Source organism: Brachycentrus maculatus, unplaced genomic scaffold, assembly GCF_059751285.1.
Source record: "Brachycentrus maculatus isolate JH-2025_06_01 unplaced genomic scaffold, ASM5975128v1 h1tg000340l, whole genome shotgun sequence".
Classification (NCBI taxonomy): Eukaryota; Metazoa; Arthropoda; class Insecta; order Trichoptera; family Brachycentridae; genus Brachycentrus; species Brachycentrus maculatus.
The window spans coordinates 250,285-278,057 of record NW_028281089.1 but is presented as its reverse complement, the minus strand read 5'-3'; the positions used below and the strand labels follow the sequence as shown (position 1 = coordinate 278,057).

Genomic DNA, 27,773 nt, shown 5'->3' with positions numbered 1-27,773 from the left:
TTTTAATATCAAACGCAGAATGAAAAATGCAAATGCAGTACCATAGTAGCATAGCAACATGAAGCAACTTCGTTCAATTCTACTACACAATAAAGCAGAATTGCATCAAGTATCGATAAACAACAATGTTCAAACGCCATATTTTCTAGCACATTCTGAAGTCCAATCTATGGCAAAATCCACAGAAATAGTCGCCACATAGAAGAGGATTTGATATAAATATGAATCTAACTAAGTATACATATTGTTGAGATAAGTTTTAAAAAAACGTAGTGTTCAAAAATTGTTATCAATGCTCTGGTTATTCTCAACATTGTTACATCACTAATTTGAATCTAGAGATGTCCTCTCATCATAGCCCAAAACGGATGGCATCTTGTCACTACGTAACTAATGTAACTACCGGAAGGCACAAGACTAGCGACTATCGCATCTGATAAGTATTAACAAGTAGACATGCTGTTTATCTATTATTATTGAGTCTCCAACAGTAGCTTGTCATGTTTACGGGTAGGGGTGGGGCGAGATTCTTACTTTGGGAGGATGGCTTGCAAATAATAAGCATGTGAACTTCATTAAATAATACATCTTGTCACTGAGGACTATGGTGGAATGGTGTGACCACGACAGTATGTCAGTATGAAATTGATTTGTGAGACAATCATAATGTTGGCAAAAAGGAATACCGGCTATAAAACTTCCATTCCACATGCATTTTAGCTTCTCTTATAAGTCAAATAATACATTTTGATTACGCGGCGCGATACGTCGTCTTTTATACACTTATTTTCTTGAGAACCAATGAATATTTGTCAAAGTGACGTCAGTAAGTTAAAAATCATTTAGATATCAAACTATCCATAGGCATTGAAAAAGAAGACAAAGTTAATTATGTATTATGTGTAATTTACTCCAAAACAAACATTTTTACCGTATGTCTCTCTCACTTTTCGAAACATCAAAGTAAATATATTTTGTCTGATCACAGTGGCCACTGAGATCAACATAGATACTATACAAATGGATATTTTTTATTTTTATTTTCCAAAGATGAGAATAGAATGAAGAAGCAGAATTTTAAGTTATAAAATATAAAAATGTCAATGTCGGTCAAGAGAAATTGAGGTTTGAATCTGGGGTACTGCGATGTTTGAAGAACGCGGCGGGCGTAATCGAAGACTCTGTGCCAACCGCAGGTAAAGAGTTGGGGTTGATCGGCATCTAACCTGATTAGCTTGCTGGAGTTGCGTATCAGTTTCCCGCAGTTTGTCTTTCAGAACTGTTATTTCCTCTTCCAAAGGCACCACCAGCGATCTCAGAACGTCGGCATCCTCCTGAGCCTGGGGAAGTGTTAATACTAATATTAACTCTTAATTCTTTGCAGTTTCTGTCTTCTACAGCACTAACATTCATCAACTAGTGGTCTGTATCGAGATGCAAAATAGAAAGACAAAATACATATTTATTGTTAACACATTGATCGCCATGATCGGTATACCTAACTTTAGTGTCATTCTGTATGCTGGCTACGCGCTTTGTATTCAACTTGGCCGACATGGCTCTATGCTATCTTACTACCATATGGCCGCAGGATATCTTCATGGTTCTTAAAGATATATTCATGAATGTGATAGGTAGGTTAGAATAAAACACATGCATGATGTTTATATTTAAAGTGCTTTTATTGACTAATAAAAAAGAACACTATTAGTATGATAAAAAAAAACGAATCTAAAGAAAGTTAAAGGTAGAAAATGAACTTGGTCAAATATTAAAATCGATGCATTTTATTGAAACCTTTTATACAATAATGTGGTTGAGTTGGACATACACGACAACATTTTTTGGATATTTTACGAAAATCCTGTTGGCGATCAACGCGTAAATAAAAAGTATCTTTTTTATTGATTTCGTGTAGGGTTTTTAACTAGCCACACTCCCTACAATGGTGTTTGCCTTAATTTTTCCTCGACGCAGTGTGAACGTAATTCAATTTCAAGTGGCGCCGATATGCATAGCAAAATTACTCATTAACGTAAATCCGTGTCCCATCAGGAACTATTAAATGTATAATCAATCAGAAAAAAAACTCCTTTATGCATACAAACATGTACATTCATATTTAAAACCATTTGAAAAATATTTTTGCCACTAGGGTAAGAAACCCTTCGTCCATGAGTTTCTTTTTTAAAGTGCTCTTAATACTTAATTACTTTAGTTTAGAATAAAAAAATTCCCTCCATTTTAAATATCATAAGAATGATTCCTTTGTTTCCATGGCACAAAATGTTCTAATTTCAATTTTTATGATACCATTTCACTAAACTTATACATAAATGAACAGGTACCTATATAGTAATAAAATAAAAAGTACTTACCCATCAAATAAAATTTGCAAAATAAATATGGATATGTTAATACTTATATAAATAATGGTAATAAATTTCCTACTTTGAATTATTTTCTTTGTAGTATTAGTATCTGTGATCAAATTAAGAGTACTTTGATAAAAATCCATATAAGGATTAAAAATCAAAATGAAATGTTTTATTAAGCCAGGTTAATTAAATAAAACAAGCAATTGTATGACTAGCAATTTTATCAAATGAATGAAAAATAGTATTACAGATATATCTTACACAGTGCTGTAGCCTACAGTATCTACTTTAGAGATGGTATACTCAAACACAATTTTACTAGATATTGACACCTGAATTTCAAGCGTTTAAGTGTAAAAAGTTAGCTAGCCTGCAATCTATCCCTATATATTTTATAAATAACTTTTTTAAATGATTTTATTCTAACAAGCCAGCTTGCCTGTAGAGGCAAGTCGCATTTTGAACACAAATGTCCATTATCTTCAATATTTTTCCGATGTGATAAATGAATGTAAATTATTTTTCACATCAAAGTTGAAAAATATTTCTGATTTTTTCACTTATAAATGTATACAAAATTGCATTTTGACAAGCTAGCAGTACAAGTCTTGCTTAGGGGATATAAAATAGATTTACACATATCCCTTTAATTATTGGAAGCAATCTTTAAAAAAAAAAGCAGAAATGTGAATTGGAAAATGCATTTCTCCGTACGGACAATACTTAAAGAATTAGAATGTTTGTCATTGCGCTAGAAAGAGATCCCGTATCACTTTCTCTGCAGCTGTCACCCTCGCACTTTTGATTTCTTTGTGATTTGGCTTTATTTTTTCATTAAAGTATACTACATTTAAATAATGGAACTAATTGTGCGTAACATTCACACAACCTACTTACATATTACTTAGATAAAAAATATCAACTGATGGCCGTAAATGCGTAAATGAAAACTAGCAGAGGGTATACAGCATACACTACACTGCATCGACTACAGCTCTGGTCTTACGTGAATATGTTAGGGGGATGGTTCACTCTCTAGCCTATAGAGTTACCGCAGTTGGATACTGACATATTTATTTACCTTCTTCATGGAATCCTCCAGAGACTCCTGGCAGTTTGGATCAGCACCGAGTCTTCTAGCTATTCTCTTTGTGACAGCGTGTACTAGTGCAGAGGGCGCCAAAGATATATCCTGTAGGAATAATATTTTTAAATAAATTATAGCCAAATATCACATACTTTAGACCGATGGTTCTTAACCAATGCTCCGCGAAATTGTTGCAAGTGCTTCAACTTTGGATTATTGGATGAAATTTTAATTTTTTTTCAAGACGAATACCCAGCTCTCTCCACAAGGGCACTGAAAATTTTATTAGTTTTCAACCTCATATATGTGTGAGCTAGGTTTCTCAACATTTACCAATATTTAAATGAAGAAATGCGAAAGGCTTAGCAAATTGGATGAAGAAATGAGAGTAACTATATCGAATATTAGACCTAATAATAATAATAATAAAACCCTTATCCGCACCTCAATGGTGCATAGGGCACTGCGTCATATAAACGCAGTGTTATCTTGATCGTTTACACATGAAGGAAAGGTGATCAGCCCTCCGCTTCAGGTACCAGTCCAGGATAATATTGAATAAATATGACAGTGAAAAAATCACTTCTATTTATTTTACCCCCATTGGGAATCAAACCCGGGACCTCCAGAACGGTAGCCGAGCGTGCTGACCATTACACTACGGAGGCGGACAATGTATAGGTTCAGTTAAGTAACCGGCTGCTTTATCAAAATGTGTGAAAAAAATACTTTTGTTATAAATTAATCAAATAGGTAATATTTAGTACAAAACTATGTAGATAACAGCAACAACATTAAATACATAGTAAACTTATTGGAAAATGACTCACTGGTGATGAGGTCGCCTGACGATTCAGTAAGTTCAACTGTTGCTCCAACTCTGTGCACTTCACCTGCATCCGTCTCATTTCTACACTCGAAGTGTTACTGGACGCATCCAAGGTTTCTAGAAAACAACATTAGACCATGTTAAAATGTACCATTCAGTAAGCACTGACTGCTTCCTCGGGCACAAGTATGAGGCAAGAGAGGTATCCAACCATAACGGTCGACGGACTGGATCAACCAGTACCTAAACAGAATGCCTACACAACGGTAAACACATGCTTACTAAATAATGGCCAAACCATGGTGCATATACCAAACATGGCACATAACATGAAAAAGTGACATAAGACAAGTAGTGCATTGCATCCTTGCGCCTACTTATTTTTTTTAAATAGCCTTCAAAACTAAACCCTTCTTAATATTTTCAGCACCAATGTGATCTACGTTCAATCAATACAAAAATAAAACTATTTAAAAATGTTGATTATGCCGATACTCTCTATAAAAGGTTTCAAATTACAATCCTAGACGTCTCTGAGTGAGTAGAGAGCAAACAACTTTTAAGATAAGTTCTAAGCTGATTGCACTCTCAGGGTTTCGTCTCGCCCATAACTGTGTCTCTTTTATCACATCCAACAACTGTTGTCCAGTATAATCTTCATCAAACGACGCTCACCGGCAGCTGTAACATCACTAGTGGGGTCCACGACAGCAATCACCCTCTCTTCCAAGAGATTGTTTCTAAGTATTAAAGATTTGTGCTCCAATAAACATGTCTTTTAAAATGACATAAATTAATCAATTGAATTGCGTGATTGATTTATCCCTTTTCTTCCCTTAAGCGCATCCTACCCTGATCCCTATTTTACAATCATAAAGGTAAAAAAGGGTAAAAAATTGTACTCAAGTTGTATGGCCTATTCGTCTGTGAAATAATTGGCCCACTGTATGCTTAAGTTTGGCCACCACTGGACTTCACTGGCTAGTGTTCCAATTATGCAACTTTTAAATATATAAGATTACGTTTTACAATGAATTGTAGTTGTAGCATTAACAGTGAAAATGTATCTAACCTTGTACCAGCAGTTGCAAAGAATCTATCTCATTCTTCTGGCTCTGGTTGACCATCTCAAAGTGTTGCAGCTGGTTCCTCATCATGTCCATCTCTTCCTGGAGATGCTGCTTCTCTTGGTTTGCCAACCGTACTTCCTCTGTGATCAAAATTCATATTAATTTTTTTTGTATTTTAAAAGAGAAATATTTGTGTTTTTATTATTTACAAAAATACTTCAATTTCATACTATTTCTGTGAGTCTAAGCAGCTCATTATTAGAAGCAGGTATCGAATTGTGGTAGAGTGGGTTCGAACCGAGAAACTCTGACTCAAGAGTCCGCAACACTAACCACGGACACAATAATGCTTGCACAATCAACAGTTTTAACAGTCATTAAAAATTCAATTATAATTACCCTGAAATTTTGCTGTAAAACCCCCTAATAATCTTTGCAAATTCTCATTTATACACTTTTTTTAAAACACTGAGTAAGAGATGGTGCAAAATTTACATCATTGAATGTTTGTGTGTTTTGTATCCCCGTCCATAGTGTAGTGCTTCAGGCGTCTGGCTGCCGCATTGGAGATCCCGAGTTCGATCCCGGGTGGTTCAAAATGAGTATAAGAGATTTTTCACTGATGAACGATTGCATATAATTAGCGACCATCTTAACATTGTGTCAATCTGATGAACAATGTTCATTTATTTATTTTAATAATCGCACATACGTAATGAGAATACTATGAATGTTTTATCTCATAATAAAATATTTAAAAATATACATTGAGGCATTCGATAGAGTAAAGCATTGTGTATTAATTGCTATTGATTGGAGGGAAAACAGTTTATTTTGACAAACTAAAAAATATATGACAGCGTACTAACATAAAAGAAGCAATCAATATGCATAGTGAATATAGGATTATAAAGAGGGTTTGCGAGTAAAATAATAGCATTACTAAATAATAAGCACATTCCGAGAAACGTACCTTCTTTTTGTAAATAAAGATCTTTCATTTTAGCTCTCTGTAAATTAAATTCGTCCCTCAGTTGCTGTGTTTTTGAGTCACCTGAAGTCGTCGTAGCTTCGACGTTTTTACCTGAAAATAAGCGATAATTGTAAACGATAACAAAAACCTGTAAAACAAGCATAATTAGCACGATAACAATGGAAATATCATACCTTTATCACTAGTTTCGTCGGAATTGTTAACCGTATTAGTAGGGTTGTCCATTTTGAGGATTGTTATTTTAGATAATACTAAAAAGAATTATTCCGCCTATCAAAGAACGCGCATTTTTTCAGTGTTCTGTTTCTCTAAATTGGATAAATATCATTGTGTAATGCGGAAAGATGAAGAAAAAAGGAAACAATCCGATTTGACACCCGACCTCCGATTGTAAAATATTTATAAGATGAAGTTAGGCACATTACAAACGTCATATGGATGATGCTCCCTACATTATCTGAAGATCTCAATGTATATTTGATATCTCGATAGATGCCACTACCATCTCATATTAAAACTTTTATCGGTTCTTTATAAATAATTCGATTAGAATAATCGAACTAATATGTGTTTAATCGAATAATTTAAAAATCGAACGATTATACATCAGTTACCCAGTTTTGTTTTGGTGATTTTCTCATTACGAATTAAAAAATTCAGGTTTACATAGTTTTTCAGGGTTACATCCATGATGAAAAAATATTATTTATGAATTACAAAAAAGTACTCGTTTCGAAAGCAAAAATTAGTTGTATATCATATTGTATGAACATTTAGCTTCGTAAAAAGATTTCTATATTTTTTGCTCTTTTTCATCCCCATCCGCCCTCAATAGTTGATAGGGCACTGAATAGTATCGAAGCAGTGATAACTTGTTCCTTTTTCCTGCGCACCAGATAACAGTCCAGGGTGATATTAAATAAATATTAGTTAGTATCCTGTTATTCTCGGGTCCGGTCCTGGGAAGTGGAAGGCCGGCTGTTTCTCCATCGTTTAGGTGGTCTTCCTGGGGATCTGTTACCTCTTATGCTGCTGTCTGCTGCAATTCTCACTACTCGATCCGAACTTGCTCTTCCCACATGATTTCTCCAGAAACGTTAGAAACGTTACCTTAGTAATATTTCTTTAAATAATCGCTCGATATGATATTAATGAAATGTTATTTTGTTGTTGTCAAAATATGTAATTCTTATTTTTTTAATTTTTGGCAAGTAGTGATACAATTCATATGGCACAGGTGTGCTTAATAAACAGGTAAATAATGAAATAAACATCAAACATTTAATATAAATTTATTTGAAAACAATATTTACACTAAAAATTGCTAGTTACATAGGCAAATGTATTACACAGTTCAAGGGTAATAAATATTAATTATTATCTCTTTATGTTTGAAGAAGGAACACAAATAAATTCGTAGATATTTCGGTATGTACACAAATAACATTGATTATAATTATTATAATAATAAATAAATCTTTTTAAACAATATTGAAATCAAACTTAACAGATTATGTGATTATTAATAAAAATCGGCTAATCGATAATTAACCCATACTTTATAATTTTCTTCAAACAATTTATGGTTATGACAGGATTTAATTAACAACTCGGTTCCTTTATTAAAACCTTCTTCAAAATACCAAGTTATCATGTATTTGTAATAATTAATACAATTTATGTGCAATAATATATTTAAAACATGACCACTGTCATACAAACAAAATTAAATAACTACTGTATAAAATAAACGGAAAACATTTTATTGCTTATTGTTGGAACTAACTTATCTACCTACACTTTAACCATTTTATTGGGTAATTGTAACCTTTGATTCTTGTATTTGCTTGAATTTTTCTTTGGACTATGATCATGTTAAAAGTTACATATTTTCGTAAATCACTTCAGTACAATTTTGAAGTATGTATTCACCCGTGGATGTATGACGACAGTGTAATCAATTCAACTTTTTATTATTATTTATTTTTAGAATAACCCCGCTTTGCGACAATTTATTATTATTAACGACAAACCCTATTAAATCTACATAATGTGTGGTCTATTTAATATTTAAAAGACAAAAATCTGCCCTAATTTTTTCAACACAAAACATCAAAATTGTTAATTTATTTGTGCCCTATATATTATATAAGAATATGTTATTCTAGGCTAGATTTTATTCAATATATGTAAGCAACAAGGCACATCCATGCCGAATTAAAGTGTACGTATCTATAATATTTTTATTCAATTTAATATATTTATCCGAAGGTGATTTTTATGAAGTTTCTAATCATTTATTGGGAATGAAGAGAAATGCGTGTGACTGTAAAATTTGTAGAATTTTGCAAATCTCTGCAGACGTTTCTTTATTTCTTTATTTTAGTTTCCCTCACACTCGATTGAATTGAGTAAATCAAAGTAAGTAAATACCGATATGATAACACAGAATTAAAAATGCACATAACTATTTTTTTTTAAATTGTGTGAATACTGTAAAAAAAATACGTTACAGAGATTTCGAATTTTTTGTATTTACTTCGCATTTTAAACATAATTATATACAATTCACAATTCATACATAGATATGGAGTACACTGTCTAAATAATTTAGAGTCTTGATGACCTTTTTTTAAATTGACTTTTATGAAGTGTAATTTATAAAAGATCCAGATTCAATCAATAAGTATCAGAGAAAACATTGCGTGTTTGTCAGTGTTTCAAAAGAAACACGATGATAGAATAGTCAGACTCTACTTGTATATGAAAATGTTATACGCTAGACATGCGACGTTTTCTTTGAATTATTTCGTGGAATCTAGGCTTGAAATGAGCAAATCATCAAAATATCTAATATCTACCAATCTAAACTATTTCAATAATTGGCAACACCCATTTTGAGCGACTGAAGTCTACGTTATAAAAATATTAATGATAATGAGCAATTTTCTAATACTTTCTGGACACGTCGACTTTGGCGAGCGTGTTAAGGAGGTTACATGTAGCGATGGGGGACTCAACCGAATAAATCCGATCGTTCAACGCTAATTATGCACAAACTTGGTTGCGTATTAGGTTTTTTTAGGTCCTGGTGTACTTGACATCCAAAACATAAGTTAGAGAGAGAGAGAGAGAGAAATATAAACGAAGAAAAAAAATAATGAGGACCAAGCACCGAATCCTAATCGAGTAACCAAAAGAGTCACGAGTACCTATTAGACGTATCTGTTGTATATGACGAACGATCGAATTAGGTAACGATCTCTTCACAAGAAGTCTTTAATCAATTCAGATTTTGGATTCGATCATTCAACGCATAATTCGGTCGCATATTGCGAATTTCTAACTAAGATATATGTGACTCAAGATCAAAAACTTAAACTGAAAAAAGTAACGTATACCATTCAATCGAATAACCGATAAAATAACAGTTACCCATTAGTCACACAATACATTATTATGTTATGCAATATTCAAGACCAATCATTTTCTTTTTCCGATATGCATACGGTGAAATGGAAAGGGTAACAATGAATGTATCATTTTTTTATTATTCAATAGTTTCGAGTAGATTTTGAAATATTATAAAAATGATTTTAAATATTAATGAACTTTAAAGATAGGTATATGTTAACCATTTTCTCATCTAAATGAGACAAAGGACAGAATATTTTTATTGGTCGAAATATTAGGAAGTGCACAAAATTCAAGATATTTTGAATAAGATTTGAAAATTTTAACCACAACATTATTCGTTTATCTTTTCACAGAGAAAAAACACAATCGTTTAAATATAGATTAATATTAACCACACGTTTAAATTGAAATGGGATATACGTTATTTCTTAATTTAATCGTTATAACCGATACATTATTGTTACGAAAATAGCAATGTTTTTTTACTTTTTTGCTTAACAAATACGAAAATGCATAATTTTACAATTTCTGTTACTGCTTACATAATTCTACGGGAATCAATTTAGGTCTTATAACATTTTTGTGAATTTGTTGTAAAACACAATGTCAGTGCATACGTAGGCAATGATAATTTTATAAGGTAAAAGATTTTATTTTTAGAGGAATTTTAAGAGTGCTTTAAAAAAATATTGGGATATGTTTTGGTGCAATCAACTTTTAATTTATTTTAATGAACACCTTTTAAACGACTTAATTTTATTGTAGATATTGGTTCGGATTAATTTTTATTCAAATAAAATTATCGCTGTCAAATATTCCAAGCAATTAATTGCCTCCTTAATTAATATTTACATCATACAATATTATATAACTACGATAAAAGGCATGCTAAGTTTTAGCAATAAATAACTTTTTTGTTAATTTGTTCATCACATATAATTTTATTAATCATTTCATTTTCAAAGGCAATAAACTTAATATGAAGATTACCTAAGTAAGCTATACAAAATAAATATTATATATATTTTTCAAGCACAACTTTTCACAGACCTTTATCACTATTTTTTGTTTATTTAAAAAAATCCAAACTTGTATCCATCAAAAATCGCAACTTCGACCAAAAATAATTTGTAAAATATTAATTCTTATTTCAGTACCTACCTACTTAATCATTTATGATTGTAGAACAATAATTTAGGTACCTGCCTATAGCACAGAAGTATTTAAATTTTTAAATCAGGCAATTTTAATTGTGAAAACTTGAAAGTTTTCATTAAAGCGCGGGGAAAACAAACGTCATCTGCGCCCTCTCACTTTTGATACTAAATGAATTTATAATATTCACACGTTGTATTAAATTTGAATAGGGTAATCGCTATCGAGAAATAAAGATGCATTATACCTAATCGAAATCCAATTCTAACCAAGAATTATGCCATTTTCATTTTCAAAGGTAGACGTCGCTAGTCGGTAACATTGATGCAATGAAGATTTCTTTTCTACCGTGGCCGTGGAACTTGAACGTTTCAAACGGCGGAATAACTTGATAATTAGTAAGATGCAAGTTATCTCGCGGATTATAAATACTCCGTTTTGAGAACATTGTATGTACATTGACAGCATTTACAAATAACAATGCAAGGTATCAATTTAAAAGGTTAGGATTGACACGGGGATCAACAGTCTGTTGTGGTTATTGTATTTAAATAAATTGTAAATACAATAATCGCTAATATATTTGAGATAATAATACCCTATTCCAAACTAAAATCGCAACATCACGACATCAGCAAACAGGTGATCTCACATTTTTTGTTACCCAAAATGGCCGCGGTTTGACGGAAGTGACGTCGTTGTTCTTGCATCTTATTTCCAGATGGGTTTGTTTGTGGGTGTGTTTCTTTCGTTGGGCGTCAGGGGTGTGCTATCCTATTCCGAGCAGGAAGTTGGAGCAGGCCTCGGCTATGATGATGACGGCCTCCGTCCACGCGGTGGGCAGGTACCTGCCCGGAGGCGGCGGGGATCAGAAACCCTCCTTGGCCTCCCGGAAGCTCCTGGAGCTCCCACGGTCCTCCACGCACTCGACCTTCACGAGGTTGAAATAAATGTTACCCATAACCTGGAAATTCAACTACTATTAGAACCCAATCGCACATTAATTCTTCAAAATAAATCATAAGTCCAAATGAAATTATTGATTACAAAGAAACGATATCGCGATCTAGCAAATTCTTATTTTTTCTTACATCCTTAATTAGTTCGATGAATCGCACAGGTATAATTAAACATTTATGGCTACCGTACATGACTGTAAGTAGACAGTAAGCCAGTACGTGGGTAGGTACAAAATATTTTATTCATTCTCGAAAACTTTGCGGAAATGGAATAAAAAAAACTATGGACCATTAGAATGTTTTTTATGTATATGTTTTCTTGGTACAGGTTTATTAGAAAAATATATTTTTTGCCGCCATAATTAATATCTTCAATTGTTTTTAATGTATTTATTTAATGAGGTGACAGATTGCTAAAATATTGATGAAATATAAATTCATTTCATGGCAAAAGATAAATAGAAACTATATTAATTTCTATTAATGGGATAAATATTAAAATTTAGCATTTCACAATTCTTTATGACTTTCACCATATCTCATGTACTCTTAATTCTTTCACACGGTAAATGTACCATAATGAGTATTCGAGTACTCTTAGAAATTTTGCGGTCTCTATTCCAACAAAGGTATCTAGATCATCACGAGTCAGAATTTAAGGTCAAGTTTATCTTCAGGCCGTGTGTGAATGATTAATGACTTCCAATAACCCAGAAATAGCCATAACGCTTCAAATCTTCTATGTACCGAATAGTTGTACGTTGTGCGTCTGTTCTTTAAAAGTAGTTATCGATTATTGTTAAAATAACTAAAACAAGTCATAATAAATAATAACCGGTTATGTCTCTCGTCTGCGACCCATCATTGTGACATGAATTTTCGTATTTTTTAAGCATGGACATCGCGTGCTTTTTGCATCAAAGGGACACTTACACATTGTTCAGTGATACAACGCTCACTCCTTTCAACAACGTCATATATCAAAAATCGTCAATTTTCAGTGGTGTATGTTTTCGGAAACCCCAGAAAATGTACTATATCCCAGCAAAAACAACATATTTTAAACTTAATATTTACCCGCTACAGGGCATAAAGTATTGTTTTTGATTTTGAAGAAAAAGTATTGTTTAATTATTATCTAAAATATACTTAATATTTTTCAAATGGAGAAAAAACCTTCAGGTTTTACCTAAAAAGATCTGTTGCACCGTAAAAAGTTCAATAAGTGACTTTATATTTATTTTCAATATATTTTATTATATATTGAAATATATAACTTAAAAAAACGATCTCCTGAAAAGTTATTTTGAAGAAAGGTGTGAGCGACAAGCAATGGCTACTAGCTACGTTCTAACTATGACCACAAAGTGACTGCCGAATCAATTAAAAAATATATATTATTCATTGATTTGGCATTAACTTTGTGGAATAAAAACAAAACACTTGTATAATAGCACAGCTTGTGATTACACCTGATAATGAGAGCAACTGTAGTAACTCAACATGAGGTTTTGTTTTTATATTGAAATAATAGTGACCTGCGAAGCCGAGGTGTTGGTCTCCTTGAGGCAGGCGAAGAGCACGTCGTCGCAGAGACAGTGCGACTTGCTGTAGAGCGAGTTATTGGTGAGGTTGTAGCGGCGCGAGAAGGCGCGCACCTTCACGGGACACAGGTCGTGGTTGCGGCAGCAGCGGTCCATGCGCCGCTCGCTGCCCAGGTCGTGGTACGTGGCGGCGATGTCGCCCGTGCCGCACCACTTGGTACCTGGGGAAGGAGTATTCTGTCATCAGTGCTACTACATCTCCAACTACCGACGGCCCTCGTGTGAGTGCGGCAGCAGCACAGCAGACAGACACGGAGCCGTGCAGCATATCTAGGAAACCTTCAATCAACGCTTCTACCACTCGACGAATCGATTCACACATCGCAATATGTAAATATATGGTATAAAATATGATAAAAATAGTGAAGGACATCGGTACCATAAACCAAACTTGGACACGAAATGCCGAAACCTCTTTTAGTGGAACGGGAGGTCTCTTGATGACAGTCAGCAGTCCGGCTTCTCCCGAGGAGTTTTACATGGTTTCCTCCCGACAATGAGCAAGTTCCTGATTGGCCCACACTAGATTATCTCTCCTGATACAGATTAAAATAATACATTCATTTTTTTCAATTAAAAGAAACAAAAATCCATTTATTGATATATAAACCGTGTACATAATAAGCTAGATAAATAAATGCAACTCCCATCTAAAATAAAAATGTCTTAATATATTTACCATTAAAAACAAAACATACAAATAGATACTAAACTACAGAATCAATTCGTGAAATAAAAAAAAAAATATTATCGATTTAAAACTCCATACCTAATTGTTCAATCAACAAAGCACTCATATTCTATTAGGCATTATAAATTTATAGAAATGTATCGATCTATCCCATTTTTAATGTTTCATGTGTAACATAAAGTTTATGTCGGCATTCTGTTGCTAACAATATCCCGAGCTATAAACTCGCAGTACTGGCAATAAGTCGAGACCTGTAGTAGCTGTGGGTCGTAAAGAATAAAGTAGTAAATCCAATTTCACGTCAACCAATCAATACTGCCACCTGCAGCAGATTACACCTAACATGGTAACTCTGCACGACATACATGTAATAGTACTAGCCTAATACTTGCAATAAGTCTGGTCGCCCAGAGTCCTGGTTTATTTTGCTAGATTTGTATAACAAGATTAGCAATGAGTGGTGTGTTCAGTGTTCATATAATATGTCATATGTCCAGGACAATCACCCTCACTAGCATCTTTAGCAGTATTCAGGGTAATATTCTGTTAAAAGTTTGACCTTGAAAAGAAAAATTAAGTTTAAAAAATAATAATACCAGTCAATACCAAGTGTAATCGTAGGTTTCTGCATGCAGTTGAAATCATTATATCTCTTAATTAGATTTAACTTTTGTAATGAAATTTCTTCGTGGAACTGAATTTTATAAAATAAAATAACAACTACATGTATAGTTTTTTCCACATATATTTTACTTGACCGGTGACCGGGTTTCATCGTTACTGATATCATCAGACTGGTTGAAAAATTCTTATATATGTTATTACACAACAAGGCAAGGGTTAAAAACCAATTTTGACAAAAGTATTTGTGAAACATAATTTTTTGTAATGTTACAACTAATTATAAGATATAAATGATCAATAATTCTAAATTTCGATGTTTAACTTATTGATAAAAAAACAACAAAAAAAACAATATCAATCGAAAAAAATTGCACAAACCTGAAGAAACCCCTAACATACTATCCAAAATGTATCTGATATTTTTTATAAATCATGACGTCAGATCCGACGGATCCGGTATTTCTTGCTAGAGTACCTAAAGCCGATATTTCGGATTTTGGTAACCAAAGGGTGTAGCGAAAAAATATATTTTTGCTCTCTCAAAACTTCAAATATTGACATTCATCAAAGATAAAGAAAATAATAATTAACAGCTGCTGTTATCAGATGATACGTTCGAGAATTTTGGTCATGTTAAAAAAACCATAACGTGTGTGTGTAATTAAAGACGATATCTTTCATTATATTCAAACTTTTAGTACAAAATGTAAGATTTAACCTTTGCAGAAAACTTCCTGTAAATTGAACTTCAAGGCAGTTAAAACTTGAATATGTTTCAAAATTGCAACAAGTTTTCATGGCCCACTTCGTTCTTGGGGTCGAAGACTTTATCAAGGGCTTTACAGAAACAAGAAAGTCGACCCTCAAACTTCCAACATTACATGAAGGCCAAGCACAAAAATAATCGTTTAATTTTTTTTTCATTTTGTTTTTTTTTTCATTAATTGATCGGCAGTCATATTGTGGTAATAGCTATCCATTTTTGAAAATGCATCAAAACACATATCATAACAGATTTTAACAAACTTAAATGAAGATTTTTAATTAATGTTTTACTCTTAGTAAATACCAATATTTCTTAAAATCTACTGTTACACGTGTTTCGATGTATACCGCATCATTTTCAAACACCGTATACGGTGCTTGAAAATGATGCGGTATGCATCGTATGTTTGAAAATGATGCGGTATGCATCGAAACACGTGTCACAGTAGATTTTAAGAAAAAGTGGTATTAACTAAGTAAAACGTTACTTAAAAGTGGATAGATTTAGACAAAGTGACTACTGAATCAATTAATGAAATTAAATAAAAATTGTTTTTATTTCTTGTCTCTGATTTACACACTGCAAATATGAACTATAAAAAAACATCAAAAAAAAATCCAAAATTATTTGTGGGATATGTTTCTGTTTTAACGATATTTGGTTTTTAATGTCTCCTTCTTTATATAATATTCTCGGTTCTTCTCCGATTCATAACATGGGTATTCACCACTAAAAAATATATATTCCTTTAACATAAATTTTGTAACTTTTGTTTTATGTACCTTACTTTTTAAAAAGCTAAGAGTCACGGGGTGGCTAAAGTTTTGATCGCCACGAGAGACCAGGTTTTACCCCTGCAGAGAATCGGCGTGATGGTTAGTCAGTTAACCAATTAGGTGAATCAAGTCATTTTAAAAATTAAAAGTGATGAATTTCTCTCACAAACTAATATAAGAAAATAGTTGAAAAATACTTTTTTTTTAATTATTTTTTATTTGATGGTGCGCTGGAAACATGACAATGCATATTTTCGACATGCTTTTCATATTGCACATATCAGTGACCAGGAATTATAGGACAGTCGAGACCCTTGGTCACCCTCTCCGGTCACTCTCATAATGTTCCTACTTCATTTGTGGGACAAGATGCCATATTCAAAGAACTGCATCATTAGCAGTCGTTGGTCGCAGATTGTGACTCTTTAAACCGGTTAAAGATGCGAAAACCTGTTTTATTGTCATAAAGCTAATTATTTCTCACCTCCCATCGTCTTCGTCTGAACCAGAAACCCATTTCTATTTGTTTACAAACACAATACAACCTCTTTTCAAAGCTATTCGTATTTTCGTTCTGTTTTGAGAGCCATACTCAACGATTATGTTGATTGTAACACTTCATTACTACAACATTTTGAGTGTGTCCAAATACTTCTTCACAAATCTTAATTAATTATAGGAGTTATTTTTCGTATTATTTTTTGACATCTCATCAAAGATGAAGAAGAATTGTTTTTCTTCTTCATCTTTGATGAGATATAAAAAAAATTACATGAAAAATAACTCCTATAAAATTAGAGATAATCCAGATTTGTGAACAAGTATTTGGACACACGCATAATGCTGTAAATAAATTAACTGGTCAAATTATAAAAAATTAAATAATAATAAAAAATTAAAATGATATTTTCTGGCATTTCTCATGTATGTGATTTTAATCCAGGATTCGGACCTCACATACTAATTAAAAGAGTTTCTGCTTAATAAAAAGCTTCTTTCCATCTCTCACTAATAGATGTCTCTAGGAAGTTCTAGTGATTCAAAAACAGTGTTTCGAATTTGGTTCATATAAGTATATAGAACTTCCAAGAATTTGAGTAGTGTGGTTGTCAATAATGGGTAAAATTGGTGAATGTTACACGTGTGTAAAGTGATCACTTAAACCAGCCTATGACGGTCGTCAGCCCCGTAAATGCCCAGACTTCCATATTCTTCTTCATCTTTGATGAGATGTCAAAAAATAATGACATCAGGTTAAATAACTTCTTTAATCTTTTCAATTATCCCCAGTTCATTCTTACATTTCTTTCTAATATCAGAGATATAAGAAATGTAAGGCTAAATAAATTCAATAATACAACGATTTTTCAAATATTTATCAAAGTTATTAGAAATGAAAGTCCAGAATTAATTTAAAGAGACCTCCAATACACAGTTAATGCGATTTCTATCCACTGTCATCAACCACCGATCAACCCAGAGGACAAAACAAAATCATCTCAATCGAGATGTGACTGAGTTACATACGATATAATATTTAATTTACAGTAACCTACCTACCAATTACGATAATCAGCAATTAGTGTAATGATGATTGTACCGTGAAGCAGTCGGAAGAAGGCGACGTACTTACAGCCAAAATTATCGGAATCACTGAACCACTTTCTTTTAAGTATACTACAATCAATGTAACCACTCATATGTACTCTTCATGAGTACAAAGTCAGACACAATAAACAAGTTTTGGCAAAGGCAGTGAACTTGGGTCCGTCCCTCACACTACTTGCACGTGACCACCTTGAGCGAAGGTTCAGACCGGTTCATCATTGAACCCTTTTCATTCGAATTAATTGATTTGGTTTAAATTTAAACCCACAATATATAAATGAGCTTTACTTGAAAAAAACATGTTTTTTCACTCCAAATGAAAATTGGATTTAACATATCGCTAAGTTAAAGCCTTACTCCCGATAATATAATTCATTAAGCGTCCGCTGAGAGCCGGACGTCAGTTCACCCTTTTTTGTTTTTTGAATATGATTATATTGAAAATATATATATTTTTTTTTTTTGACTTTTCAATAACACTTTTCTTTTCAAATACTATTTATTTATTAAAAAAAAAACAATACAAAAACGGAAAAAAAATAAAAAAAATCAATTACGTCAGATGTTACCTGGGTTTTAAGAAAATTAAGTTACGATTTATCGAATACTGGGCTTTGAACCGATATCTCGTATGTCACTTAATAAAACTTTATTGGAAAATAAATGCACAATATCTAACAAAAACAAACAATTATCGCAAATACAACATAAAAATTGAGATATTCAGTTTTTAAATGACGAAATTTTCGTTTATCATGAGTGATGCGAGTACTCGTACGTACTCTAATATTACACACTGAGATCTGTTTAAAATTCACATTATTTTTTTAAGAAACCCCATCATTTTCATATTACTTTATGACATCTCATCAAAGATGAAGAAGAATATGGAAGTCTGGGCATTTACGGGGCTTACGACCGTCATAGGCTGGTTTAAGTGATCACTTTACACACGTGTAACATTCACCAATTCTACCCATTATTGACAACCACACTACTCAAATTCTTGGAAGTTCTATATATATGAACCAATTTAGAAACCTTGTTCATGAATCACTAGAACTTCACTAGAGACATCTATTGGTGAGATGTAAAGAAGCTTTTTATTAAGCAGAAACTCTTATATTAGTATGTGAGATCCGAATCCTCCTGAAAATAACTCCTGTAATTGGAGATAAACCAGATTTTGTGAACAAGTATTTGGACACACTCAAAATGTTGCCCATCATTTTCGTTTGCAAAATAAATCTAAAAATACCATTTTGGTAATTAGTAAGCTAATGGCATAATGACAAGCTTGATAAGTGGTGTCGTTAAAACTAGTGCAAAAAATATTTAACAGGAACTGCCAACGAATATTGTAAGATAAAACAGAAGATTTTTAAAAAGTAAAACTTAAATTAAAAATAACAAATAAACTGCTGTTTTTTTTTAAGGAAAACCCCGCAAAGCGTCTATATATGTAGTCGAGCGTCCTAAATGCATGAAATTAAACATTTTATGATTGAAATGTAACTTTGTTTTAAAATCACTATAAATATTTTATTATAACTTTATTATAACTTAATTATAATGTCTACCGGTTTCGAAACTAACCGCTTCTTTATCAAGACTGATTAATACTGTATTAATCAGTCTTGATAAAGAAGCGGTGAGCTTCGAAACCGGCAGACATTATAATTCAGTTATATTAAAATATTTAAAGTGACAAACAAAGTAACATAAATTAAATTGAACATTTTAATTTAAAAAATAAAATAAAAACTTCACGGTTGACGTCCACTTACGCGATTAGCTACCAAATACGAACTACTACAAAGCCCATTGGGCTTCAAGTAAATATTGCGTTACTTATTACAAAACGAAAAAAGCATTCAATAGTAAGTATCTTCTATTATTACAACTGGCTCCATTATTACAGTCCTATTACTTTTCCAATGCTAATGGTCCTAATAACGACCCATTTAAAATTAAATGGTACCCGTAAATGGTTTGGAAGATTGTTTTCATATCACTGCGCTATTATAAACCGTATATATATTGTAAATATAATACATATGTATCTGTAAATAGTACGAACTCTAAACGGTCGTCATTTCAACAATCAAATTTTCGTCTTTTTACATTTAATAAGTGTTTGTTCCCCTTTGTAGTACAATGGTTGTGGTTAGAATTACGTCTTGGCAAACGTCATTTTCTCATTTAGACAACTCAACATAGATGAAGAAGAATATGAATATAATAAGTCTAGTTATTTACAGGGTTTATGACCCGTTATAGACTGGTTAAGTGATCACTTTACAAACGTGTAACATTCACCATTCTACACTATGATTGACAAACACAGTACTCAAAATTTTTGAACTATTTTTTTGAAGAAATAACCCAAAAACCATATTGTTTAGAGGCTTGTCTGCGGGTAGGATAGTTAGGAAAGGGAAGGTAGATATGGAAAATACAGTACAAACACCCGGACCAATTGAAAATAAATACTTCTTGAATTCATTTTGCAATTGGCAGGATCAAACCCGCAACGCCAGTTTCGCAGTCGATCGTCTACTTGGCTACGCCACGGCAACTCCTACATATCTAATAAATCTCATTACGCTTTATGCGTGAGTTGACTGGAGCCATCAATGGTTGGTTTGAGAAAGCTTTTGTTTGGCAGTGACTTCTAGAAGTACGCATGATCCCAACCGGATTATTTTGCATAAAGTTCCAAATATGTAATAAACTTTGAGGTAGGGACTGACCGGAGCATTCTTCATAACTTCGTAACGTCGCTCGCGGTGAGCATCTGAATAAGAATGGAGTACTCGGCTCGCTGTACTGACTATACGAATGCTCGCATCGTAACGTATTACGTTACGACCAAATGAACCCCGTCAGTCCCACCTTTAGGCAATCGTTATATGTAACATAAATAGAATATTCTTTAAACTTTATAAAATAAAACAACTTTGTTTTAACCACTTTTTATTGGTACACTTTATCCAACCGGTTTCCACAAGAACCTTGTCATCATCGGGGTTTATGTACTAAATTCTAAAACATTGAAATACTCATAGTTAGGTTAAAGTTAGGTTAATGTTTTAGAATCAAGTACATAATAATAATAATATTAATAATAATAACTCTTTATTCCAGCTTGACTAAGTGGTGGGTGCAATACTTAGTCAGCCATATATGTTTTACAACATTTTTTTATACAATGAAATTAAAAATAATATACAAATAAGAATAAAAATAATGAAAAGAAACGGTGAAAGAAAAAAAAAATTTGGAGAGATGTAGATGAACATTAGCTCGCTGGCAAACGCACATGTCCACTGTGCTCCAGTGCCGCCACATGTCCAGTCCCCATCTGTGCTCCACAAGCCGCTTTATGATGGGGTTGGAGCTCTTCATCAGCCTCTCCCGGAAGCCAACATAAACCCTGATGACCACTAGGTTCTTGTCGAAACCGGTTGGATAAAGTGTACCAATAAAAAGTGGTTAAAACAAAGTTGTTTTATTTTATAAAGTTTACAAAATGTGCCACAAAGTATCTGCGAAAAACGTTCAAGAAAATAATATTCTTTCTCTATTTCCCAAGGATTTGATAAAATTAGCCTCTTCACCGCTGCCAACAACAGCTCACCTGGGAGGATTCCGCTGAGTAGCGTGAGAGGGCTGTTCTCCAGGATCCCCCTCCCCCTCTCCTGGTCCGCCTCCCTCCGCTTCCCCGCGCGCGTCCCCGAGCTCTCCTGCTCCTGCTGTCGGGAAGATAGCGTCATCTTCTCCACCCCCTCCACCTGCGGAAACAGACACACCGATCACTCAAACATCGCTCCACACTTCCGGGACCTGATCAATAAATAAGTGACTAAATCATCACAATCGGGTCCAAATGGATATATTTTACATAAGTTGTTTTATATTGTCCGCCTCCGTGGTTAGTGTGTTTAGCTACCGTGCTGGAGGTCCCGTGCTCGAATCCCAGGGGGGGTGAAAATAAATATTTGTGATTTTACACTGTAATATTTATTTGATATTCCATGGACTGGTCCCTGAAGCGCAGGAGTGATCATCTTGCCTTCACGTAAATAACGATCAAGATAACACTGTGTCAATATGATGCTGTACCCTATGCACTATTGGGTGGGGATAAGGGTTAGAAGAAGAAATTTGATATAAGTTGTCGGTAAACAGTGTAAAGATCGCAACCCTGTTACCTTGCGTTACATTCACATAATTATTAATAACTAATACATACCTATATTACCTAATGACCACTTAGGTTTATTATTTTACCATACGTATATAATGAATTTATGTATACAACATTTAAGTTAGGCCCTACGGGCAAACAATAATGGACCCCCAGGCCTTTAATGATGGGCCCTCATGTTCTTCATTTAATGGGATCAAACACATCAGATGAAAATCATGATAACATTAGTAATAAGAGGTTAATAGAATAACTGCTTACTGAAATTATAATTTGACAATTATATTAACATAGTTACCTGTTGGCACTGCGACATCAGTTTCATCATTTTCCGCAGTGATATCTGCAATGGTCTGTTCATCGAAGATAACTGCTCCAGGAGGTTAGAGCGGTCTACGTCATCGCTGGAACAAAATTATACTAAATCAGTCTAAGTTGATAATGGAATTTCAGTGTACTAGCTTCAATTCAAATCAGGTTAAAACTTTTTACATTAAAACTAAAACTTTGTTTTTACCACTTTGTCATCTTTGGGGATGGATGTACATATCTTGGTATCACCTTGGAACATCAAGGTGCTAGACGAAACCGGTTGGAGTAAAGTAACAAAAAAGAAAAAAACACCAAAAGAGAAAAGTAACAAAGTGGTTAGAAACAAAGTTTTAGATTTATTTTATAAAGTTTTATAAAATGTGCCACAAAGTATATTCAAAAACATTCAAGAAATAATCAGATTGTTTCATTCAATTTTTTTTTAAATGTTCTCAAAAATATTTAATTTAGAATTAAATCCTTCGGATTGTTAGTACGATATTGGACTGTATTGTTTGCTAAAACTTTATGAATAATGGTCTAACTTTATGGGTATGTGGGAATGTGGCTATATTTATGTTGGTGACATGTTGGTGACTATGGTGGGCATACCCGCATAGTCTGGCAAGCGCATTCTAGGTTAGTCTCTCCTAGAAACCAGTCACTCTCTTAGAGCTACATAGTCGGAGGCATGCATTCTATATAGGCAGAAAAGCAGTGCCTACCCTGGATTACTCGAGTCTCATATAGAAACACGACCAGTAGTAGGCATACTATGCTTTATCTTTATCCAACCCTAATTAAAAACCTAGCCTAGCCTAATTAAAAACTGCACGCCACTGTAGATGGTAATACTTATTTACAATCAACCAAAGTTAAAGTACTAGTGAGTTACTATTGGTCATCTTACAACACCTGAGTACATAACAACTAACATACTGACTGGGAATTTAAAAAAGAGGTGTGCGAGTATGCTAAATTCAGTGTGACGTTTCAATAGGCAGGTAGATACCTTCTGTATCGTGTCGTGAGCACCCCCTCTCGACTCGAGGATAAAGTTTGGTGTGTTTGAGAAAACGTGCTTATTCTACGACTTAACTACGTGGATATAGAATACCGCCCACCTGGGATCGCATTGCAGATAGTAGCCCCTTCAATGGAGCCTGAAACGATGTGTCGACACACAACGGCATAATAACCATTTACAATAAAAGCGTTTACAAAAATCTGTGATCCTTGATCTAATAACCGTTTTAGACGAAAATTACTCAGGTAAAAAAAAACTAACTAACCCTCACGCGCTTCTTTGCAGGGAAAGGCAGAGAAAATAGAACGCCATACTAATCTGTCTTTGCAAACAATCTTCGTCTCTTACACATTCATGCATCTCCTTATTATTACCCGCCGATTTTTAAGCTCCTGATTGGCCCACACTAGATTATCCCTCCTGTTCCCAACATTGATTAAAATAAAACTTTTTTTTTAGTTAGAAGAAACAAAAATCCACTTAATGATCTAAAAAAACCTTGTACACAATAATAATAATAAAACCCTTATCCGCACCCCAATGGTGCATAGGGCACTGCGTCATATAAACGCAGTGTTACACAATAAGCAAGGTAAATAATAAATGCAATACCCATCCGACCTGACCACTTTTTTTTTTTTTGAAATACTTGATCATGCTAAGTTTGTCTCCTCGGTCTTTCTCTGCTTCTATTACCAATCACATTCGCCTCATAAATTTGTTTTACTATTTTTTATTCACTCATTCGATTCACATGCCCAAACCATCTCAACAGGCCTTTCTTAATTTTATCGATAATGCTTATCTCAGGCTTTCATTATTTCCTTATATCACCATTTGAACATCTACCATAAAACATTTTGCCGCACGTTCATCTCAAGCATGATATTTACAATTTAAACTACCTACCTTATTACATTGTAAGATGTTGGATTTAGTATTCGTGATGTTTTGTATTGCATCCTATAAATTTCATTCACTCAACGCGTTTGTAAAAAAACAGTAATCACGCAAAACCAGCAACCGATCAAACTATTTATCAGTAGCTATAATCATCCTCGCGTGTGTATTAACAGACTTGATTACTACACTCGAAGATTCATTTTAAAATGTTTACATAATGGATTCCGTTATAAGACACGCGCAGAATAATCATTCTATTGTAAAATATGATATATTATATTCGTATTTAGTAGAAAAACTGGGTAAAAAGTGACATTTTAACCTCTAAGCTGCTCGATATCGAGTGTCAAACTTTCCGTCCCGTGCTGGATTATTTTGCATTACAATATTTTTGACAAAAAAAGCATATTTTTGCCTATTTTTTGTAGTGAAACTTTCGGATATCCATCATAGATGTTCACAGTACACAATGCACTTTACTTATTATGCTTTTATGGTGTATTTACACAAAAATATTAACATTTACGGACTGGCGGCCTAAAGTATGGCGGCTGTATAGAAGACGCGGCTGTCGTGTCGTATCTGCGGAGCACGAGCCGACCGAAAGTATTCACGATAAAGTTGACACTAAATTAAAATAATTTTGATATTTTATGACAATAAATCAAAGAGAACTAATTTATCCGTGCCTCGAACCAAATTTAAGTGCAAAAAATTATCCGTAGGTGTTGATATAAGTACGTAAAGTTGAAAAACGACTATGCATGCGATCCGCAGTCAACGGTACTTCTATAAAAAACGACAATAGATGCGATCCGCAGCTTACGGGTTAAAGTACTGTACAGTTTGATCAGAAAAAATTTAAAAAATAAATTTTGCTTGGTAAATACCACTATTTCTTAAAATCTATTGTGGCACTTCTTTCGATGCATTCCGCATCATTTTCAAACACCGTATGTGAAACTTAGTCTAAAATTTTAGAGTTTTGTTTTTGGGACGCTGAAGGACGAAGGAGAGGGTAATAGGTATTTCTTATTTTTATTTTTACTTAATAAAATAAAAGTAACTCAAGTACAAAAAGAGTTTTATGCTTATAAATAAATCATGTTTTTCCACAAAGTTAATACCTAATTAATAATCATAATAAATAAGATAAAAGTAAGTACATATAATTCTATAAAATCCTATTGCACCTTGTTAAAAACTTTATGCACCTTTCCGATCATAGTCTATCCACTTTTTAAGAGAAAACACTTTCTATTCCTACACATAGCACATCATTTATTAATTCCTATTCTGTCCGAGCGGCCAGACTATAGAATGAATGACCTCTTTGTGTAAAAAAATTTTCAAGACATTCACAAGAAACGCCTGTAATATTACTATCTTTCCTGAGAACCTTAATTTATTTTATTTTGACAATACTACTTCCATTGTCGACAGTACACATACTCCTATACGGTGTTATTATATTGAATAATTATCGTGGTTGAAAAGTGCATCATTCAAACATTATTAGAATAACAAGCTGGTGGTAATAATTCGCAGTAGTTAGGCTCGATGATATATTATTAAACGCAGGTAGGAATTTTAAGGCAAGGACTGAAATTGGCCAAGGCTAAAAACATTTACATCGGTCCATACTTAATAATATGTAGTTACCTACTTATTACATTACAATACTCTATTTGTATGAAAATGTGTTGGTAGAATCGTGTTATTTGAATGGTTAACGTCATTTAGTGGCCATGGCAACGGAGTGCCAATATGCCTGTTAGTGCGTATCTAACTCTCGAGGGGTGATACAGGTTTTTCACTTCAAATTGGGCGCTTTACAAATGAAATTTGACGCCTTACAAATCAAATTATACGTTTTCTTGTATTTTAGAAATAGTTTGAATTTTTTAAAATATATTCATATTACTATTACATACAATATACAAAAGTGTGATTGATTAGTGCATTAGACCTCAAGTTGGCAAACCTACGCGGCGCGCCGACATAGTCATGTGTGCTGAAGTTTTCAGACAAGTATTCAATAGGTACGAGTACTACTTTGAATATGTATTTTTTTAAATTCAAAGTTTTTCATAAAATGCAATGTAACGTCCAATTTGTTTTGTAAAACGTCCAATTTGATTTGTGAGGGGACAATTTCGATTGTAAAACGTCCAATTTGCAGTGAAAACCTTATATATCCCTGGACTGGTACCTGAGGCAGTATTTGATATTTGCATTTGATACTCGTAAATGCGCACGTGTGTATCGTATAAAATCGTGATTACGTATATTTTTTGTATTTTTATCCGCGCTTAGAGAACGTCCCAACGCGCTTCGCCGGACATGTTCTTAGTTGAAGAATTTGACGCAACAAGCCGTCACTATCTGCAACACTCGACTGTATTGTCTTGCGAGTAAAAACTCTAATAGTTTGCGATAATTACTCGTTCCAAAAGAATAGTGTCGCAATAGACCCGAGGTACGGAGAAAACTTCGTTGGCAAAATGACAAGTAAGCATTGAGGCAATTCTGTCTACCATTGCAGAACATTTGCTAATGGCGAATCGTAGTTTGATGAACCCAATTTATAAATGTGATGTAAAATAATATTTTGAGTGTGTCCAAATCTTTGTTCACAAATGCTAAATTTGCTTTAAGTGGGGTTATCAAGACTTTTTAGATATCTCAACATGGTTGAAAAATTCCATTGAGATGAGTAATGAAGTCTAATCGCTTATTTCGATTTTTTAAAGAGTTTTATTTTATTTAAGTTTTACTTGGTAAATACCACTATAAAATCTATTGTGACACGTGTTTCGATGCATTCCGCATCATTTTGAAATATACGGTGTTTGAAAATGATGAAGAATACATCGAAAGACGTGTCATAATAGATTTTAAGATAAAGTGGTATTTACTAAGTAAAATTAAATTAAAAAATTATAGATATTAATCATCACAAAGTGACTGCCGAATCAATGAAAATAAATATTATTGTATTTATCATTCAATTTCATACTAAGAAATAGTGGTATTTACTAAGTAATTTAAATTAAAAATGGATAGATATTACCACAAAGTGACTGCCGAATCAGTTAATGAAAAAAAATACTAATGTTTTTATAATTTACACAAATATTTCATTTTTTACTATTGTATTTTCGTATGCCTAAACGTCCCGTTATCAAAATAGAAATCAAAATGTTGTAAAGTAGAACCGCGGCACTACCCCTAGACCATAACCCGAATAACAGGGCTTACGACCTGCAATCGGCTAATTTAATTAGTTACTTTATACATTATTATTCACACGTCTATTTAGCTGTAGAGTGACCACCCAACTTCACCGACTTTATTTGTTTT

The 27,773-nt window shown here is 33.3% G+C and overlaps 2 protein-coding genes across 6 annotated transcripts in view; both read right to left on the bottom strand.

Annotated features, from left to right (window-relative positions):
- LOC148303906 (rab GTPase-binding effector protein 1-like) overlaps nt 1-6,766 on the bottom strand; it is a 273,584-nt gene extending 266,818 nt beyond the window's left edge. For 2 of the 5 annotated variants that reach the window (XM_088269182.1, XM_088269178.1), the window contains exons 1-6: nt 6,532-6,766; nt 6,338-6,448; nt 5,367-5,504; nt 4,296-4,411; nt 3,448-3,570; nt 1,227-1,340 (exon numbers count right to left, since the gene is read on the bottom strand). In XM_088269182.1, the coding sequence (XP_088125308.1) occupies nt 1,227-1,340; nt 3,448-3,570; nt 4,296-4,411; nt 5,367-5,504; nt 6,338-6,448; nt 6,532-6,583 (654 nt within the window). In that variant the 5' untranslated portion in view covers nt 6,584-6,766. The remainder of the gene's footprint in view (nt 1-1,226; nt 1,341-3,447; nt 3,571-4,295; nt 4,412-5,366; nt 5,505-6,337; nt 6,449-6,531) is intronic. The other 3 variants (XM_088269179.1, XM_088269180.1, XM_088269181.1) reach the window with 3 other exon arrangements.
- Nucleotides 6,767-8,325: 1,559 nt separating this feature from the next.
- The window catches only part of LOC148303905 (uncharacterized), a 47,479-nt gene continuing 28,031 nt past the window's right edge, over nt 8,326-27,773 (bottom strand). The window contains exons 3-6 of the mRNA XM_088269165.1: nt 22,467-22,572; nt 21,599-21,752; nt 13,428-13,654; nt 8,326-11,894 (exon numbers count right to left, since the gene is read on the bottom strand). Of these exons, the coding sequence (XP_088125291.1) occupies nt 11,799-11,894; nt 13,428-13,654; nt 21,599-21,752; nt 22,467-22,572 (583 nt within the window). The 3' untranslated portion in view covers nt 8,326-11,798. The remainder of the gene's footprint in view (nt 11,895-13,427; nt 13,655-21,598; nt 21,753-22,466; nt 22,573-27,773) is intronic.